At 48.5% G+C, this 20,612-nt stretch overlaps 1 protein-coding gene across 2 annotated transcripts in view; it reads left to right on the top strand.

The window, feature by feature from the left end:
- ADAM19 (ADAM metallopeptidase domain 19) overlaps positions 1-20,038 on the top strand; it is a 98,571-nt gene extending 78,533 nt beyond the window's left edge. The window contains exons 14-23 of one of the 2 annotated variants that reach the window (XM_001105246.5): positions 164-359; positions 2,395-2,503; positions 3,907-4,111; positions 5,157-5,234; positions 5,345-5,453; positions 7,323-7,467; positions 8,593-8,677; positions 8,986-9,210; positions 15,432-15,584; positions 16,372-20,038. In XM_001105246.5, the coding sequence (XP_001105246.3) occupies positions 164-359; positions 2,395-2,503; positions 3,907-4,111; positions 5,157-5,234; positions 5,345-5,453; positions 7,323-7,467; positions 8,593-8,677; positions 8,986-9,210; positions 15,432-15,584; positions 16,372-16,425 (1,359 nt within the window). In that variant the 3' untranslated portion in view covers positions 16,426-20,038. Of the gene's footprint in view, positions 1-163; positions 360-2,394; positions 2,504-3,906; positions 4,112-5,156; positions 5,235-5,344; positions 5,454-7,322; positions 7,468-8,592; positions 8,678-8,985; positions 9,211-15,431; positions 15,886-16,371 lie in introns of those variants that run through there. The other variant, XM_015141319.3, reaches the window with a different exon arrangement.
- Positions 20,039-20,612: the final 574 nt, after the last annotated feature.

Below are 20,612 nucleotides of genomic sequence, written 5' to 3'. Positions count from 1 at the left end.
AAGGCTGAAGATGGTTTGGGCTAATGAGGTCATGTAAAAAGTGCTGTAAAATCATGGTAATGGAAAATTCTGTTCTATGAGAGTGATCCTTATGAGCCCTTGGGCAATAGGGTTGAGGATGGGGAGGAGATTGACTGTGTTTTCCTCTCGTTCCTTGGCTCAGCTGCTGGCTCCTGGGACCCTGTGCCGCGAGCAGGCCCGGCAGTGTGACCTCCCGGAGTTCTGTACGGGCAAGTCTCCCCACTGCCCCACCAACTTCTACCAGATGGATGGTACCCCCTGTGAGGGCGGCCAGGCCTACTGCTACAACGGCATGTGCCTCACCTACCAGGAGCAGTGCCAGCAGCTGTGGGGACCCGGTAAGGCTCTCCTGGGGAGAATGGCTCTCCCCAGCCCGCCACTTCCCAGCCAGCTCCCCTGGCCCGCAGGGTAGTTTGGAATCTTGGCTTCAAATGGCGCCTCTAGATACTGCCTCTTTCATCCCCTTGACTCAGGGTAGATGTTCAAGGAGAACCAGAGGACAGTGTTCCTTCCTGGTACCTGGATGCTTTTATTTCTCAGAGTGGACAAACGAATAAGAGTAATCCAAAAGCAAAATGAGCAGAGGATGGAGACAGAGAAGCAAATGCAAACGGCCCTTAAAGCTATGAAAAGACGTTTAACCTCAGTCATACTGAGGGAAAGCAAAGTATAATTATGATGAGGTGAGATTTTTCATATATCAGATTGCAAAGACTGAAGTTAAGATAATGATGTAATAACAATACTAATGATGGAGCGTTGTGGAGGGTGTGAAGAAACAGGTAGATACAACCACTATGGAAAGCAATTCGGAGATATACTTAGAAATGCAGCTAACACTTGCACATGTATGTGAGGATATATTTACTATGATGTTTACTGCACCATTGTTAGCCATAGCAACAACAACCTATATGTCTTTCAGGAGGGACCAATTAAATTAATTATGGTACATTCATATAATGCGATGCTTTATGGCTAAATAAGGAGGCAGGCCCGTATTTACTGAATAAAATCATCTTCCACAAAAAACAAAGTGGAAATTGCAAGGTGTAGAACAGTGAACAAAATCTGCTTTCAAGCCAGATTTGGTGGCTGGCACCTGTAATCCCAGCTACTCAGGAGGCTGAGGTGGGAGGATGGTTTGAGCCCAGGAGTTTGAGGCTGCAGTGAGCCACTCCACTCTAGGACTCCAGCCCAAGTGACAGAGTGACGTACCATCTCAAAAAAAAAAAAAAAGGCCGGGGACAGTGGCTCTTGCCTATAATCCCAGTACTTTGGGAGGCCGAGGCAGGTGGATCACCTGAGGTCAGGAGTTCAAGACCAGCCTGGCCAACATGGTGAAACCCTGTAACTGCTAAAAATACAAAAATTAGCCAGGTGTGGTGGTGGACGCCTGTAATCCCGGCTACTCGAGAGGCTAAGATAGGAGAATCACTTGAACCTGGGAGGCAGAGGTTGCAGTGAGCTAAGATCGTGCCACTGCACTCCAGCCTGGGCGACAGAGTGAGACTCTGTCTCAAAAAAAAAAAAAAAGAAAATTCTTCCATTCTTTATTAGATAGATTATCTCTAGAAGATACACAGAATTATACCTAGGAGATATAGAAATTAGAGATGTAAGTCTCTTTAGAAAATATTGTTAATAAGTGCTATTCCTCCAGGATGTAGAGAAGTAGGAACTAGATGACTACAAGAAAAATTTTCCAAGCCATATGTATATCTTTACAATATTATGCGTGTTTGACCTATTTTTTAAAATCTTGAAATGGAACATGGCTTCTTCATTAGAGAGCAGGCTTAGCATGCAATCCTCCCCACACACAAATATAAATCCTCAGTAAGGTAGGAAGAATTCATATAAAACAGGCCAGGTGTGGTGGCTCACGCCTGTAATCCCAGCACTTTGGGAGGCCGAGGCAGGGGAATCACGAGGTCAGGAGTTCAAGACCAGCCTGGCCAAGATGGTGAAACCCCATTTCTACAAAAAAAATAAATAAATAAATACAAAAATTAGCCAGTCGTGGTGGCAGGTGCTTGTAATCCCAGCTACTCGGGAGGCTGAGGCAGAGAATTGCTTGAACCCAAGAGGCAGAGGATGCAATGAGCCGTGATTGTGCCACTGCATTCCAACTTAGGTGACAGAGTGAGAATTCATCTGAAAAAAAAAAGAATTTATATAAAACATTATTCTCTGAGTAGATCTTGATGAGAATATGGGGATGGAATAACCTGGGGTGGGGGGAACAGGAAGAAGAGGCTGAATATTCCCTCCTAGAAAATATTCTTAACTTCACTACTTTACCAAAGATACCTTTGCTCTTGGGGACTTCTGACAGACGAATATACTGACAGATGTTGCTTGCCCACCCAGGAGCCCGACCTGCCCCTGACCTCTGCTTCGAGAAGGTGAATGTGGCAGGAGACACCTTTGGAAACTGTGGAAAGGACATGAATGGTGAACACAGGAAGTGCAACACAAGGTGATGACCAAAGGGCAGGCCCCATGAAATGAGGATGAACAAGCAGTTTCTACTCTGTCCTCACTGCTGCCCAGCTTAGCAGCGTGACTGGCCCCAGAGCTGCACCTTTACGTCAATCAGTTGAAGTCAGTCATCTTTTCTCGGCCCCCTGTTTGACAGTGCACTATTCATCTCTAAGGAAGTCAGAGGAGGGTGTGGGTGGCAATGCTTCCTAGAAAGCTGATCAGGCTTCCTTTGGGGACCATCTTACAGTAGGGCAGGTAATCAGCCCTTTTGCGTCATTTCTGCAAAATTCTAATCGTGCCCTAATTTGAATAACTCCTCATTCATTAATTCACTAATTCATTCATTTATTCATCATTCATTCCAACCAACCATCCACTCATCTGTCTACCTATCCATCCATCCATCCATCCATCCATCCATCCATCCATCCATCCATCTATCCATCTAGTATCTATTGAAGATTTACCAACTATCTACTATCTATCGAAGATTTACCATGTGCAAGATACAGTGCTGAGTGCATGGAACTTGTAATTAACAATACAGTATGATAATGGGAGTGTGGAGAGAGCCATCCAACCCATCTTAGTGTGTCAGAGTGGTTTCCCAAAGGAAGTTATACCTACACTGAGATCTGGAGCAGTTACCTAGGTGAACAGGGTGGAGAGTGGTACTGGTGCATAGGAGAGTGATCCAGGAAGAGAGATGAATGGAGAAAAACTGGCAGTTGAAAGAATTGAGAACAGTTTGATACAGTTAAAGTATAATGTTGGGATGCGAAGGAGAAGGTCTGCTGAGAAATTAGCCTGGATAGTTTAGCACGGACCAGGTCATGAAAAGCCTCAAATGCATGGCTAGGGGAGTTTGGACTTTAGCTTGAGAGCAGTGTGGAAATTCGACTCCTATGGGGCAGACTGGAGGCAGGGAAATCAGTCTTCTGCAGACCAGGTAAGGGGAGTGGGGCAGTGTGAATTAAGGTAGATCTATAGGAGGGAAGATGGATAGGGTTTGAAAATGGCTTGAGCCCAGGACTGAGGGAGAATGGGGAATTGGAGATGACCCCAGATTTCTGGCTGGAGCTCCTGGGTGGATGGCAGTATAAGGAGCAAAAAGGGAAAGATTGCTCAGCTCAGGTGGCTGTTCTTGGAGTTAAGGACTTTTCGAGGCCAGTTCTCTGGTCTGGATTTGCTCAGGGTCAAGGAGCCTGTTCTCTTCCCTTGGTGTCAGTCCACATGGAGTCTCTCCTGGTGAGTCTCCAAAGCACATGACTGCCCTAAACCTTTGCCCCACCCCACACAAGCCCGCTGTCTTGGTCAGGAAAGGCTGAAGCTCTCTGGTGCTCCAGCTTTTCCTCTGCTCTGATTCCACCTCCTTCCCTCTCTGTCTCTTGTGCCCAGAGATGCGAAGTGTGGGAAGATCCAGTGTCAGAGCTCCGAGGCCCGGCCCCTGGAGTCCAACGCGGTGCCCATCGACACCACTATCATCATGAATGGGAGGCAGATCCAGTGCCGGGGCACCCACGTCTACCGAGGTCCTGAGGAGGAGGGTGATATGCTGGACCCAGGGCTGGTGATGACCGGAACCAAGTGTGGCTACAACCATGTGAGTCCCTTCCCCCAGCTCACCTAGGAGCCGGCTGCAGAGCAGAGTGATTGAGAAGTGAGCTTTGAGGGAAGGATGCCTGGGCTCAGATGCCACCTCCCCAACCTCTGAGCCTCGGTGGCTCCCTTCATGAAGCGTGTATAGCGACAGCAGGCGCCCACCCCAGAGAATTGTCAGAAGGATTAAAGAAAATCATCCCGGTAAAGCACTTAGGTCACCTAGCTAGTGCCACTTTCATTCTCATCGCTAATTATCATGGGAATTAAAAATGGACTAGGAGTTAGGGAAGCCTGAGCAAAATGATAGCAACTATCCCGTAGAGTCGATTCTGATAATGAAACTATGAAAAACATGAAGCATTTAGCATAGCACCTGGCACAGAATACTGTCACCATCATTATTTTTAAATATAATGTTAAAATTGATACATATTAATGACAAGTAATTAACATAATAAACATAATAGTCCTATAATATTATATTGTTAAATGTGATACTTTAACAATGTATTTGTTTTCTCCCTAATCACAAAAGTAATAGCAGAATTTAGCTGACTATTGTCCTGTCCTTAGCGTTTGTGGGCTGTTTTCCACTTTTCACTTTGATAGTTACCTGAAGTGGGCTGCCTTTTTGGGTCCTCATAATTTTTTTTTTTTTTTTTTTTTTGAGATGGAGTCTTGCTATGTCACCCAGGCTGGAGTGCAGTGGTACAATCTCAGCTCACTGCAACCTCTGTCTCCTGGACTCAAGCAATTCTCCTGCCTCAGCCTCCCGAGTAGCTGGGATTACAGGCACAGGCCACCAGGCCTAGCTGATTTTTGTATTTTTAGTAGAGACAGAGTTTCACCATGTTGGCCAGTCTGGTCTCGAACTCCTGACCACAGGTGATCCACCCACCTTGGCCTCCCAAAGTGCTGGGATTACGGGTGTGAGCCACCAGGCCGGGCCATGGGTCCTCATATGTTCCAAGTGCAAAATCTTGCCTCCTAACTCCCAACCAGCGTACCTCCCACTGCACTGATCATTCTATTTTCTCCCTGTGCAGATTTGCTTCGAGGGGCAGTGCAGGAACACCTCCTTCTTTGAAACTGAAGGCTGTGGGAAGAAGTGCAATGGCCATGGGGTGCGTGCTGGGTTCTGGCTTCTTTGTGTCATGGGGACGTCATGAGGGCAGGCCCTGTGGGTGGTGATGCTCTCTGGGGTGCTGATGCCTCTACCCTTTCTTCACTCTAGGTCTGTAACAACAACCAGAATTGCCACTGCCTGCCGGGCTGGGCCCCGCCCTTCTGCAACACACCGGGGCACGGGGGCAGCATCGACAGTGGGCCCATGCCCCCTGAGAGTGAGTGCCAGCCCTGCTGGGGCCACTGCCCGCTTTTGTGAGAAGAGCGGGTTTCAGGGGCAGGTGGCATGTTGCAGAGCATCCACACTGAGTCAGCTTCATTGTCCTGATTTTGCAGAGAGGAAATCAGGATAAAGAGAGACCAAGAGAGAGGAGCGACTGCCCGTAGTGTGGTGTGGGGTCACGGTTCAGTCTCTCTTCTCCCATCCTTTCTACTGAGGAGGGGGAGTCTGCTTAGTAGAATGAGAGTAAGAGAGACTGTGTAGGTCATTGAATGTTCCCATTCTTTTTAGGGAACGTGGTGAATATTTCTTTTTGGGCACTTAAAAATCATCATGAACCTGGCACACATTATGGTAGTTTAGATTTCCTCTAATGGACACAAGTTAAAATGGGGAACCAGACTCTCAGAAAAGTTTTGTAGTATTTTAGTGGATCTCTCAAGGATTCTAGCACTGTGGTTTCTAAAGATTTAAAAAAATAATAATAACAAAGAACTTAAAAAAAAAAAGCACCAAAATCTTTCAAGGAAGAAATCCCAATATGTAAAACTGATAAAAGCAGTATTTTGTTAGTACAAATATATTCTGTATATTTACATTAACCACTTGAGAGAATATTGGGGTAGTTTTGATGAAACCAAATGTTAAGTTATGGATTATGGGTGAGAGTTCTAGTCTTAAATCTGTCTGAGTCTTTTTGCTGCTTTGTTCTTTTTTTTTTTTTTTTTTTTTTTTTTTTTTTTTTTGGGTAGGGTGCGGTAGCTCATGCCTATAATCCCAGCACTTTGGGAGGCTGAGGCAGGTGGATCACAAGGTTAGGAGATCGAGACCATCTTGGCTAACACGTGAAACCCTGTCTCTACTAAAAATACAAAAAATTAGTCAGGTGTGGTGGCGGGCGCCTGTAGTCCCAGCTACTCGGGAGTCTTGCTCTGTCACCCTGGCTGGAGTACAGTGGTGTGATCACGACTCACTGCAACCTCCGCCTCCCGGGTTCAAGCGATTCTTCTGCTTCAGCCACCTGAGTAGCTGGGATTACAGGTGCCTGCCACCACATCTGGATAATTTTTGTATTTTTAGTAGAGACAGGATTTCACAATGTTGGCCAGGCTGGTCTCGAACACCTGACCTCAAGTGATCTGCCCACCTCAGCCTCTCAAAGCTCTCAAAGCATGAGCCAGCACGCCTGGCCAAGTCTTTTTGTATTTTGTGTTGGTTCCTTTGTGTTCAGGAAAATCATGATTCAGGCTAAAAACTAGTGGCAAATTGTAACAGAGCTTGAACTGCTTGCCTGAAAAGGGACCTCTTCAATTAAGTAGAAGTGGCTATAGAAGCTTTGTACTGTAGAGTCTGTGCAAAACAAGTTGACTTGGCTCTTTGAGCTAACATTAGTGACTTCCCAGTGGTACATAATGTGTGTGGTTTTTTTTTTGAGACGGAGTCTCACTCTGTTGCCAGCTGGAGTGCAGTGGCACAATCTCTGCTCACTGCAACCTCCGCCTCCCAGGTTCAAGCGATTCTCTTGCCTCAGCCTCCTGAGTAGCTGGGACTACAAGCGAGTGCCACCACGCCCAGCTAATTTTTGTATTTTTAGTAGAGATGAGGTTTCACCATGTTGGCCAGGATGGTCTTGACCTCTTGACTTTGTGATTCGCTCACCATGGCCTCCCAAAGTGCTGGGATTACAGGCGTGAGCCACTGTGCCTGGCCCATAATGTGTGCTTTTAATTATAATTTATAAGTTAAAGTAAGTAATACAAATTAAATGCAAATCAAATGCCTGAAGAAGAAGCAGGAATACTTATTTTGAAATCTGCTGTAGCCCAGACAGCTTCTAAATCTCCCACTTGGGTTCTGTTTCTGGAAGGTGTGGGTCCTGTGGTAGCTGGAGTGTTGGTGGCCATCTTCGTGCTGGCGGTCCTCATGCTGATGTACTACTGCTGCAGACAGAACAACAAACTAGGCCAACTCAAGCCCTCAGCTCTCCCTTCCAAGCTGAGGCAACAGTTCTGGTATGACAGGGTTCCATGGAGGACTCAGGGTCAATTTATGGGTCACAAAGGTCTCCATAAATGGTACTTAGCAAAAGTGTTGGTGACAGTGGGTCTAATTCAGGGAAGACAAATGCAAGGAACACGCTGCCCTCTCCCCTGCTGTGACTGTGACAGGCATTACTAGTTGGTCTTATTATAAGTACTCTACTGATTCTGGTCATCACTCCTGAGTTCTTCTCAGCAGAATATCCCCAACCAAATCAAGCTGAAATATAAAATAAAATCTATTTGCCATCCTTTATCTACTTGATTTGTTCCCCATGTTATTTTATTTATTTATTTTCGAGATGAAGTTTCGCTCTTGTTGCCCAGGCTGGAATGCAGTGGTGCAATCTTGGTTCACTGCAACCTCTGTCTCCTGGGTTCAAGCGATTCTCCTGCCTCAGCCTCTTGAGTAGCTGAGACTAGAGGTGCACGCCACCATACCCAGCTAATTTTTTGTATTTTTAGTAGAGATGGGGTTTCACCATGTTGGCCAGGCTGGTCTCAAACTCCTGACCTCAGGTGATCTGCCCGCTTCGGCCTCCTAAAGTGCTGGGATTACAGGCGTGAGCCACCATGCCTGGCCCCCTCTTTGTCTTTTTAACCACTGTTGCTTTAAAGTTTGTTTCATCTGATATAAGAATAGCTACTCCTGCTCGCTTTTGGTGTCCATTTAAAAAGTGATTTATTATTTTGGATATGGAAGATGTACAGTCTCTGAATCACCTATTAAATAATGCTTGTTCTGGAGGGGATTTTAAGTCCTAGGGTCTGTGGGTCTGTGCCTGATTGGGATTGGTTGATGGCTTGTGACACCCTTGTGTCTCCTCAGAGGGGAAGGATCTTAAAAGGGTGAAGAGAAGGTGTGGAGAGAGCTCTGCTTTGTATAAGGCCAACTCTGTTTCCTTGAGAGTTCTCCATTGGCCACACGTTTCCCTACTTAGGAAGACGTGGTTTGAGAAGACCAATCCCACTCCCTCCAGAGCAGACTTGGGGAAGATTTAGCTGCTTGCTGGCCCTGCTTGCGTCAAAGGGAACTCAGCCACTGTCCCCTGCTGAACATCTGCCCCTTTCTTCTCCTCCCCCATTTCTTGTTTCTAGTTGTCCCTTCAGGGTGTCTCAGAACAGCGGGACTGGTCATGCCAACCCAACTTTCAAGCTGCAGACGCCCCAGGGCAAGCGAAAGGTAAGAGCTTTGCACCACTGAACTTGGCTACTTTTCCTTTATCCCTCACGGTCATGCTGTATTTTTCTAAGAGCCTCTATGGGCCCATGGATTGGTAATAAAAGCCCTTTTATTGGCTGGAGAGACATGTTATTTGGTTCTGACTTCCCCTAATGACTTTAAAGGTTGCATCTGACCTCTGGGATCCTCGGGCGGTTGATAGATGGGTGTGTCTGTTCTCCCTTTGGGCTCTGGTTTATCTCAAAGAGACACACAAGGGCAGCCCGAGTGATTTCTTGTCTCAGGTGTTCCTTGACTTGTGCATACAGGTAATCAACACTCCTGAAATCCTGCGGAAGCCCTCCCAGCCTCCTCCCCGGCCCCCCCCAGATTATCTGCGCGGTGGGTCCCCACCTGCACCACTGCCAGCACACCTGAGCAGGGCCGCCAGGAACTCCCCAGGGCCCGGGTCTCAAATAGAGAGGACGGAGTCATCCAGGAGGCCTCCTCCAAGCCGGCCAATTCCCCCCGCACCAAACTGCATCCTTTCCCAGGTAAGTGGATTGTCAGCAGCCTTGGGCTGGGAACATTGCTTTTAAGGCCACTTTCACTGGGTAATGGCAAAGGTGGGGAAGGTGAAACTTGTGGGGTCATGAGCTGACTGCCTTTTCTGCAATTCGGTCAATACGGGGGGCGCACAGCGGGTTAGAGCAATTAACGTGGGGAAACAGACTCTCCAGGCAGCTCCTAAACCACGTGACATTTTCTCCCAGATTGGCCTATTTTATGACAAGCCACTACCCACCTTCCACCCCAAATGAACTTCTGTCAGTTCCCCATGCTCGTCTGCCTGCTAGGTCTTTGCCAATGCTGCTTGTTCTGCCTGATACACTCCTTCTGCCTTGGCGGGGCCAGCTCCTGCTCGTCCTCAGATCTGCTCCTAGATGCCGCTTCTCCCGGGAAGCCTACTCTGATTCCTCAAGTCTGAGGCTGATGGGACTGTATTTTTCTCACCAGAGTACACTTCCCACCAAATTGTACCTGTTGGTACCTTCTACTGATGGGAAAGTCTTACCCAGGGATGTGCCCTGATGCCTTGCCCATCCCAAGGGGGCAGGTGCCTCTGGGAGGTGAGAGTGGGGTCCAGATTCTCTGCCCCCAGGCCTGGTGCTCATGGAAGCAGAGCCTGCCCTGCAGCCTGTTCCCACTGCGTGTGTGTGCTCTGATGGCTCCGACCACACCTTCTGCAGGAGATCCCCCCGTGCAGACACAGGTGTTTCCTGGGTGGCGGCTGGGCGGGTTGCCTTCCGGAACTGGCCTGTGTGTTTTGGGGGTGACCTCTCAACTGAGACTGCTTTCCTTTCCTCGGGTGTGGTCCAGAGGGGTCCATGCAACCCAAGCTGTCTCTGACCCTAAGGACTCTGGGGTTGGCTGCAGGCTTTGGAGGGTCCTTAGGATGTGTGGCAGTGGGACAGCTTGGGAGAGCTGAGGGCATCCATTCTGTTTCTCTGCTGTGAAACAGCTGCTCTCCCCTTCCTTTTGTGTGGGGCCGCGGTAGAATGGAGAAATCCGTGCAGAAAGAGAGAGGGAAGATTGACAAGGAGAGAGAGGGAAGGAAGAAAGGAAAAAAGCAAGAGAGGGGAGGAGTGGAGAGAGGAGAGGTGGAGAGTGTAGTCGTGTGCTGGGGGTGCTCTAACAGAGTACTGCACACTGGCTGACTTCAAAACAGACACCTATTTTCTCACAGTTCTGGAGGCTAGGAGTCCAAGGTCAAGGTGCTGGCAGGGTTGACTTCTGAAGCGTCTCTCAGTGGCTTGCAGGTGGCCGCCCTCTTGCTGAGTTCTCACGTGGCCTTTCCTATGCACTCCTGCCTCCCTGGTGTCTCTGCGTGGCCAACTGTCCTCTTCTTATGAGAACACCAGATTGGATTAGGTGGCCTCATTCTACCCTAATCACCTTTTTAAAGACCTTATCTCTAAATACGGCCACATTCTGAGGTACTCAGGGTTAGGGGTTCAGCATATGATTTTTTTTTTAAGTGATGAGTGCACAGTTCAGTCCCTAACAGAGAGATGAAAGAAAGGGAGAAAGCAGGCGTGTAGAGACTTGGGGTTACGGGAGAGCAGGGGTGCCGGCGGAGGGAGGAGGGAGTGGGTCGGACTAGCAGTCCACTCAGACTATTGTTCCGAAAAACCCACACTAGAGGCGTGTTCAGAGAACACGGGGCCAGCCTCACCCCTGTCACCCCGAGGTGCTGAGCCCTAGGTCAGGAGGGGTCAGGGACAGTGGGGACCCAGCTGTGTGTTAAGTGGTGGAGGCTGCGTGTACCCTGCGCCTGCGTTTCTGGGGCTGCTGGCAGGAGTCCCGGGTGCAGGAAGCTGCCCAGCCAGTGGCAGGTGCCCCAGAACACAGCTAGCTCCCGAGTACAGCTTCTCCTGGGCCCCAGGGCCCAGTTGGGGGTCTCTCTACAAGCGAACAGTGGGAGGCAGCTGCTCCGAGTGGGGGTTGCTGTGATGACATTGGGCTGCCACCTGCCTTCTCACAGCCATTCCAAGAAGGGAGTTGCCGCAGCCCTCATTTCTCTTGGAGGTTGCCGGGCCTCACGGGGTTGAAGGGACTTGCCCGACATTGCGCAGTTGTGAGTGGAGGAGCTAGGACTTGAACCCAGGTCTCACCCAGCTGAGCGAGACAGCCTCCTGCCCTGGGGCCACTCACAGTCTCCAGTCTGCCATCAGAGATTCCCCACTTCCTAGCTGGGGGACATGGACGCCCTGGAGAAGTGATGGATGAAACCTCAGCACTTCTTCAGTTCTGCTATTCTCAACCGGCTTATGCACCTGCACTCTGGGCCAGGGGATGACGAGGAAGGCAGATGGCAGCTTTGCCTCCAGGAGCTCGCATTCTGCTGGGACAGCGACTGCAGGATACGTGTCACTGCAACAGCGATACGTGCTGAGAAGGAGAGGCTCAGGGTGCTCAGAAGAGTAACAAGGGGATTTGACCTAGTCTGGGAAATCCAGGAAGGTTTCCCTGAGGAGGTGACATTTGAGCTGAGACATGAAGGAGGAACAGGACTTAACCAGGCTGTGAGGGCAAGTGACGAAGGAGCTTTCCTGGTCCCAGGACCCACTAGTAGGGAGGCTCTGTCATGGGAGAGGGCCCTGCGGGTTGAAGGAACTTAAAGTTTTGTGTTCTTGGGGCCCAAGGAGCTATGAGATGAGGCTGGAAAGCCAGGAGGAGCCCAACTATGCCTAGGCCACATGGCCTTGGTCAGGACTTTGGTCTGTATTCCATAGAAAGAGGACAGTGGTGACATGATGCAATTCTCTATTGACAAGGATTGATCGCTGTTTGGGATATCTTTAGGCAGGAGGGAGGTGTAGTTCCTGCAAGGGGCCCATAGATGCTTCTGAAGCTGTTAATCTACTGTTTGACCTGCATGAGGATTACTTGGTGTATTCACGTTGTGATAATTCATCTAGTTGTATATTTATGATTTGTTCACCTTCTTCTGTGTATATTATATTTGAATTTTTAAAATAGTTTTAAAAAATGAAAGTCACTCTAGAAGCAAATGGGTGTCCTAGTTAGAAGATTGAAAGGTTGTCCTGAAGAAAGATGGTAAAAGCTCGGAGCAGGGAGTAGGCAGGGCTGATGGAGTGAAGCTGATAAGAAATGTGCAGAAGAGAAAATAGACAGGACTTGAGGATCCATTGCAAACAAGGCTTGGCAGGGGATGATGCCCCGTGTCAGGCTTGTGCAATCTAATCGAGTGAGATGCCGTCCCTTGTGGTGGAAGGGAGCGTGGGCCAGAATAGCCGAGGGACTGTTACTGCTTTAGAAAAAGGAAAACAGTGCGGGGCGAGGGCCCTGGTAGGGCTGAGTCGGATCATCACAGATGTGGCCTCTGGCTGGTTGCTGTGCTGGGAGGCCCAGCGCTGACATGCTGATGAGGCTCCTGCCCAAACACCAGCCCCTCAGTGGCTCATTGGCACAGCTCCTTGGGAGCACAGCCTTTACCAGTTGCAACCTGACATCTGCACCCAGCTGTCATCTGCCCCAGAAGGTCTCTATCCTGGCTTCCAGCAACCACTGCAACTTGGCAGCTATTCTGGGCTGGGGAAAGTGGTGGTGAAGGGGGCAGGTTGCATTGTCCTTCTACGTGGAGCTGAAGAACATGGCTTCTTGGCCCTAAGAATTTGCTTTCCTTTCTGATGCCGTGAAGCTTCTTGGGGAAAATCTCGGCTCTTTGTGTTATTCCTGGCCTCTCTACATGCTTGCCTTTTGTCCACTTTGATATGTGGTAGTAACCCTCTCGAGAAGGGAAGGAAGTCAAGGAGAGCAGGCACTGGAACGCCCATCTATGCAGTTGGCTTCCCCTTAAACCCCAACAGCTTGGGGGCCTGCGGGTGGCACCATCATTCTTTCCCCCTAAAAAAAAACATGGATCAATTAATACATGTTGAGCACCTACCGTATGCTAGGCACACTGTTCTGAAAGCCGAAGATGTATCAGTGAACCAAACAGATGGAGACCCCACCCTGCTTCAACTCTAGAGGGGGATGGAGAGACAGAAAGTAAAACTCAACTTGATAAGTAACTAAATTATATATGTTGGAAGGCGGGCAGTGATACGAAAAGAAAAGAAGAGATATGTTAGGATACAAAGGTCAGGGAATGTCAGGGTGGGGCTGTTGTAATTTTAAATAAGGTAGTCAGGGCAAAGCCTTGTGGAGATGGTGAGAACATGAAGGTAATAGTAAACAGCAAGGACAGAATCCATGAAATGTGCCACACACATAGACAACCAACATGAACAAAATGTAGCTGCTTCTTTGTTTAAATTTTGTTTTAATCTAAACAGGCAATACACATACATGCTCTCGTAAAAAAAAAAAAATGGAATGTTCGAGGGCTGGGCATGGTGGCTCATGCCTGTAATCCCAGCACTTTGGGAGGCTGAGGCAGGCAGATCACCTAAGGTCAGAGTTCGAGACCAGCCTGACCAACATGGTGAAACCCCGTCTCTACTAAAAATACAAAAATTAGCCAGGCATGGTGGTGGGCCCCTGTAATCCCAACTACTCAGGAGGCTGAGGCAAGAGAATCGTTTGAATTTGGGAGGCAGAGGTTGCAGTAAGCTGAGATTGTGCCATTGCACTCCAGCCCGGGGGACAGAGCAAGACTCCATCTCAAAAAAAAAAAAAAAAAAAAAAAAAGGAATGTTCACCTGGACCACACCCCTCCCCTCTTGCACCCCATCCCAGCATAATCTCTTTTCAATTTGGTCCGTATCCTTCCTTTTTTTCTGTTTATAGACATTTCTAGTAGGTGGTGAGCATGGTGACTTATTTTATGTCAGCTATCCTCCCCAGCTTGTTTGTTCCACCTGACAACTCTTGAACATCTCCCCACGCCAGCCCCTGTCAACCTACTTCATTCTTTTTAAGTGCTATGTCATCTGTCACTTTATAATTTTAGTTATTTTTCTGCTGATGAAATTTTGCTTATTTATGGTTTCTTTGCTGTTACAAATAGTGCTGCAAGGAACAGATTTGTTACATAGGTATACACATGCCATGGTGGTTTACTGCACCCATCAATCCGCCATCTACATTAGGTATTTCTCCTAATGCGATCACTCCCCTAGCCCCCTACCATCCAACAGGCCCTGGTGTGTAATGTTCTCCTCCCTGTGTCCATGTGTTCTCATTTCATGTTCAACTCCCACTTATGAGTGAGAACATGTGGTGTTTGGTTTTCTGTTCTTGTGTTATTTTGCTGAGAATGATGGTTTCCAGCATCATCCATGTCCCTGTAAAGGACAGAACTCATCCTTTTTTATGGCTGCATAGTATTCCATGGTGTATATGTGCTACGTTTTCTTTATCCAGTTTATCACTGATGGGCATTTGGGTTGGTTCCAAGTCTTTGCTATTGTGAATAATGCCACAATAAACATACGTGTGCATGTGTCTTTATAGTAGAATGATTTATAATCCTTTGGGTATATACCCAGTAATGGGATTGCTGAATCAAATGGTATTTCTAGTTCTAGACTCCCCCTATTTAATAATGATGCTGGGAAAACTGGCTAGCCATATGCAGAAAGCTGAAACTGGATCCATTCCTTTCATCTTATACAAAAATTAATTCAAGATGGATTAAAGACTTAAATGTAATACCTAAAACCATAAAAACCCTAGAAGAAAACCTAGGCAATACCATTGAGGACATAGGCATGGGCAAAGACTTCATGACTAAAACACCAAAAGCAATGGCAACAAAAGCCAAAATAGACAAATGGGATCTGATTGAACTAAAGAGCTTCTGCACAGCAAGAGAAACTATCATCAGAGTGAACAGACAACCTAGAGAATGGGAGAAAATTTTTGCCATCTATTCATCTGACAAAGGGCTAATATCCCCAATCTACAAAGAACTTAAACAGATTTACAAGAAACAAACAACCCTATCAAAAAGTGGGTGAAGGATATGAACAGACACTTCTCAAAAGAAGACATTTATGCAGCCAACAAACAGATGAAAAAAAGCTCATCATCACTGGTTATTTGTCCTTTCAATAGATACTGCCAGCTTGCTCTCCTGACTTCCTCTTGAGAATATAAACACATTATACATACAGTTTCTTTCTAAAGGGGACCATACAGTATATAACCTTTTCCTATCTGATTTTGACCCATAAGATAGCAGGGATATTTTCTTTCAAACAGGCCTCTGGCCTTCAAGTGAGGCTTGTTGCTTTCTCTCCAGGACTTCTCCAGGCCTCGGCCGCCCCAGAAGGCACTCCCGGCGAACCCAGTGCCAGGCCGCAGGAGCCTCCCCAGGCCAGGGGGTGCATCCCCACTGCGGACCCCTGGTGCTGGCCCTCAGCACTCCCGGCCTTTGGCAGCACCTGCCCCAAAGGTGAGTCCATGGGAAGCCCCGAAAGTGAAAGCTGGTACCAGAGGGCTCCAGGGGGGCAGGTGTAGAGTTGAGAAAACGAAGCAATTCATGCTTCTTGTGGTCTGGACTGAACTTCCAGAACAAAAGCCAAGGGCAAAACATTCATGTTTCTTGGTGCCTGCTTGACTGTGGAGTTTTGGCTTCATGTGAAAGTTGATGCTTAGAATCCCGAGCTGCGGTGGCTTCAGTCCTGCCCCTGCACGTGACCTGCGGAGGGACCCTGAGCAAGTCCCTCTTGAGTCTTTTTCCTCATTTGTACAGAGGCAATGATGGGCAGTAGTACCAGCCCCATCAGGTTGCTGTGAAGAGCAAGGCAGTGCATTAGTAGAAGCCACCTGGTCTGCGGGAGGCTGTGCACACTTGGCCCCTCCTCGTACCTCTTCTCTGTGGCTGACAGTCTCAGTTTGCCAGTCTTGGGAGTTGGGTCAGAAAGGGATGTGGTGAAGAAGCTGGCTGACCATCCTGTATTCCCATGAGGCACCGGGAAAACTATGGGCTGTGCTGTTGCCTTAGCAGAGAAGGAAAGAGGAAGGGGTGACTGGTCAGTTTGAGACAGTGGCATCCACCACACCCCTCCTTGCAGGACTGATGGTCTGGGTGAGCGGACACACGGATGCACTTCACAAGAAGCCTTTGTTCTCAGTGGGTTGTCCACCCCTTCTTGTAAAATCAGGAGGATGACTCCCCCTTGATCCCACTGATTAGCATCAAGCTGATGTCTCTCTCCCTCCCTTCTTTTTCTTCCCAGTTTCCAGAATACAGATCACAGAGGGCTGGAGGGATGATTAGCTCGAAAATCTAGACCTGTCCAGGGGGCTTCTCCCTTTCCTTGAGCTCTCTGGACACTGCAGAGGACGCATGGCCATGGAACCCTGAAGAAGCATGTCTGGCCGCCGCCTCTGATCTCCTCCCACCCTCCTCCAGGAACCTCCACATCTCCAAAAATCTCCTTGTTGACTCAGTGCCTCCTCGGCTTCCTTGGAAGCCCAGAGGGACTACGATCCAATGGCTTCTAGGTGTTGTTTTGTGCAATATACAGCCCCAGGTAGGGAGGGGAGAGGAGAGGAGGGTGAATGGCAGCTTCTCCTCCAGACTCCTAGCCCCGAGGTGCTGATGGAGATGATCAAGGCTGGCAAGCCCCTCAGGCCAGCTCATCCATTCACTCCTGGGGTGTAGGGCACGCAAAAGAGCTTCCCATTGCTTCTGCTCTCCTCAGAGGTCCCGGGCTGGACAGAGGCTGGTACTTACCCACTCCTTTTAGCTTTTAGGGATTAAAGAAGGGTCAAGCCAGCCACTGCTGTGGCTCTGTCCAGGGCTTGGTTGAGGGAACGGCTTCTGGCTGTATGGCTGCATGTGACAAGCCAAGTCCCCTCCCACCTCTCCCCAAACCCCTGCATCCCCGTATTCACACGGGTCACTCTGACTCAGACAGGTACTATTCATAGGCAGTGTAGACAACAAGAGGAGCCTGGGCTTGGGCTTCCTCTGAGTCGTGATGCCAAAGGTTGCGACTCCTGACTCTGGATAATTTTTAGTTGCTTTCTGTTTTTTCTGCTGCACTTTCCTGGTGCCCCATGTTTTTCTCTCTTTCTTCCCCTCTCATTCCCCTTCTAAGTGTGGTGCTTTGGTGGGCAAACCCTCAGCAGTCCTGACCTTCTGGTGAACAGGTGCTTGTGACCTACAAGTCAGAGTCCTCTGTCACAGTCGGCCACTGGATTTCCCGCGTTGGCTCTCAGGAGTGTGACCAGAGTAGACTTGGGGCATGGCCATGTGGTCATATGTTTATTTTTCATTGTGTTTTGTGACCTCAGCAGGGTGGGGGTCTTCCTCCGTAACTCTGAGCTAAATCTAGTGAGGTCCCCCCTTAGGAAGCCCAGCTATTTACAAAGTACACACGAGGGAGCCAGCCTGCCCTAGTGGCTGGTCATTGACTTCGGGCTGGACCGTTGCCTTCTGAGCAGAGAACGGACCCATTTCTGGGAGCTGCCTGAGATCACTGGAGGAGGCAGCCAGCAGCAGCTGGGCTGGAACAGTCAGAGCTGGGAGCCTCTTCCTCAGCTCAGCTTTTTGTCATTCACTGCCTTTTGTTCTCTGTCTGGTCACTGCCCTTACCTGACCCTCACAGAAAGAGAGCTCTGAGCAGGTGAGGGGCTCTGCGGGGGCTCCTGTCTTCCCTGCGGCAGGGAGGGAGGGCCACGTGGTGCTGTGCTAGATAGGACGGTTTTTGCAAAGCGCCTGGAGATGTTTTCTGGGAGATTGACTCCCACCCCACAAAGGTGCTGGGTAGTTCTCTGGACAGGAGCTGGCTTGACTCTCACTCCTCTGAGGCTTTTCTGGGGCCTCCTCCTGTCCTGCCATGAGCAATTGTTTGCTCTTGAAAACCTCACTGCAAGGCTGAGGCTGAGCTTCTGATTCACCACTCCAGGGCCTCCTTAGAGTTCTCTTCATACAATAGGTGCTTCTTGGATGTTCTTGGGTTTGGAAATAAGTGGAAAATACGGGCTGTATCCCTGGGGGAAAAGCCTGGGTTGGGTTTAGAAAGATCTCAGGAAAATGAGTTTCTCTTCCCTCAGGGTGGCGGTGATACAGGTTCCCCATCTCCCTGCCGTGGGCCATCCTTGCTCCGGAGATCCATTCCCCACCTTTCCTGTGGCCTGATTAAGTCAGGAGACAATCTTTTATTTAAATGTGCCACCCTCTGCCTCAAGGCTTTGGTTCCTGGAAAGTAAAGGTGAAAACATCCCCCTTAACCCCCCTGCAAAACAAACAAGCAACATCCTCAAAACCCAACCCCATGCCTCGCAGAGGTTCCCGTGGCTTCTCCAGCCTTTCTCCCTCACATCAGGAGGTAGATGGCTCTGAAGTGACAGCGCCACAGTCATAATGACTGCGTGATCCGGCTGAACCTGCAGTCCACCCTCCCTGAAACCACACCAGAAAGAGGCCTGGGTTGTTGTTTTCTTGCTTTTTGTTTTGTTTTATTATTTTCCTATCACCTCCATCCCATAAAGTTGTACTGTGAACTAGAAGATGGTGGAATGTTTTGGAATTTGATAGACTTTCGGCAACCAGTTCTACTGATGCTTCTTCACTCCTGGCTCTATTGAGGAAGGCTGCCCAGGAGGAAGACTGGCCATTGTGCATCCCCTTTTCTCTCCAGTGCCCAGTACGCTGTTTTGAGGTGTCAAATACAAATAAATCTGGGCTTAGGGAAGGAGAGACCTTATTCCAAAGCACGATTGCAGAAGGGGAAAGGGAATATTGCAAAGGGGAGAGGAAGGGGCCTTATGGGAATTGTGACAAGGCTCAGACCCACCGATGGCAAGATCTGCAAGTGTCTCAAAGCCCAGGCAGAAAAGGCCTTTTCTTTTATTGGAAGAATTAACATGGCTAGAAAGAGCCATGTTCAGGGAATGACTTTGTGCCCAGCCTTTTTTTTTCCCCAGGGGAGGGGCTGTTTGCTGGCTCAGGCTGAGGGTGGGTCAAAGTCCAGGGTTGGTGGGGAGGAGGGAAACTTAACTCAAGTTTGGGTTAGTGAGTTACAAGCTCTTTGTGCAGATGGAGATGTAGGCAAATCTTTTTAAAAGTGAAATTAACCTCCTGCTAGTTTTACAACCCAATAATTTTTTTTTTTTTTTACAGGCCTTGGAGCCATCTCTAAAACAAACCTCAAGGGATTTAGTGCCCTATCTCCCTGTCTCTGTAGAAGCTTTAGCCTGGGCACCTGGCTCCATCTTGTAACTGCCTGCTAGCCATAGGTTCCTCTCTGCCTTGCTGGCTTCTCCCTATAAAAGTAAAGCCCTTTTCTGCCCCCGCTCTGAGACACTTGCAGATCTTAAGGTCTGAGACTTGCTGATTTTCTGGTTGGAGAGTTTTTTGTACTGCCATAGACCCTTCCCCATGAAGCAATAGCCCCTCACTACCTCCTGCAATAGGCCTTTCCAATAAAGTCGCTCCCTGCCTACTTCCTAATTTATTCCTATTTGACAGAAGGTATGGAAGACTTGCAATTTGAAAACTGGGGACCAGTTCCAAAGTCAGTCATCGTGTTAACCACGTGTATAACAGCTCTGCTGGACACCCAAGAAAGCCATGGGAACACCAACTGGAAAGGTCCCCTTCCTGAGGGAAGCCTGCGAAGGAGAGGTTCTGTAGAATCCAAGCCCACACTTCCAAAGTCACCCCCCCCACATCCTCTCACACCGTCCACTGTGCGTCCGTATGTGTCTGGGATCCAGGGCAATGTGAATTTTCTTTTTATTTGGAGATTGTTCACGGAAAACAGATCTTCTTCTCTCTTGTCCACCTATTAATTGTTTACAATATTTGTACATCTATGCAAAATACTTGAATGGGCCATGGTGCCTTTTTTCCTTGTTTGTATTTAATTAAAATGAATCGTTTGTCATTTGCAATGTTATCTGGTTTGGCAACTCTTTATTGCGTGTTTGTTGTAATGTCCTGCTGCTCAGATTAGATAAGATTCATGATGTGGACTCCAGAAAGAGTTCCCACAAGGACCATGAGTTCAGCCTATAAAGCCATCATGGTGGACCCGGAGCCACAGCAAAGCCTGTGTTTTCCTATGACCAGCAGAGGGGGCTGTGTGTCTTTGCACCTGGACGCAGGCTGCTTATTAAATCCTGAGATTCTTCGGTGTTTCTTCTCATCCTACTCTACTGAATATAGAAGACAGCTGAGAGCCTCTGCTCACCTCCTCATCTTGTTAAGGCAAGGGATCATACTTTAAAGAGGGGAGACACTTGCCTAAGGTCTCTTGGGCTGGGTAGGTAGGCACAGCCAGGGATAGGGTTGGGTGTGCTTTCTGATTCCAGAACCCTGCGTGATACCACATCTCATATTCATTAGTGCTTCCCAGTACATAAAAGGATCCCACTCTTATTCTCTCATTGATCCCTACCTCAATTTTGAGGTTCTCTCGGAGAGATGGAGGATTAATAACCATGATGGAAGGTAACAGTTACTGAA

This window comes from Macaca mulatta, chromosome 6 (genome assembly GCF_049350105.2).
Source record: "Macaca mulatta isolate MMU2019108-1 chromosome 6, T2T-MMU8v2.0, whole genome shotgun sequence".
Taxonomy (NCBI): domain Eukaryota; kingdom Metazoa; phylum Chordata; class Mammalia; order Primates; family Cercopithecidae; genus Macaca; species Macaca mulatta.
Note: the sequence above shows the minus strand (reverse complement) of the source record. Positions and strands in the feature narration are given on the sequence as shown.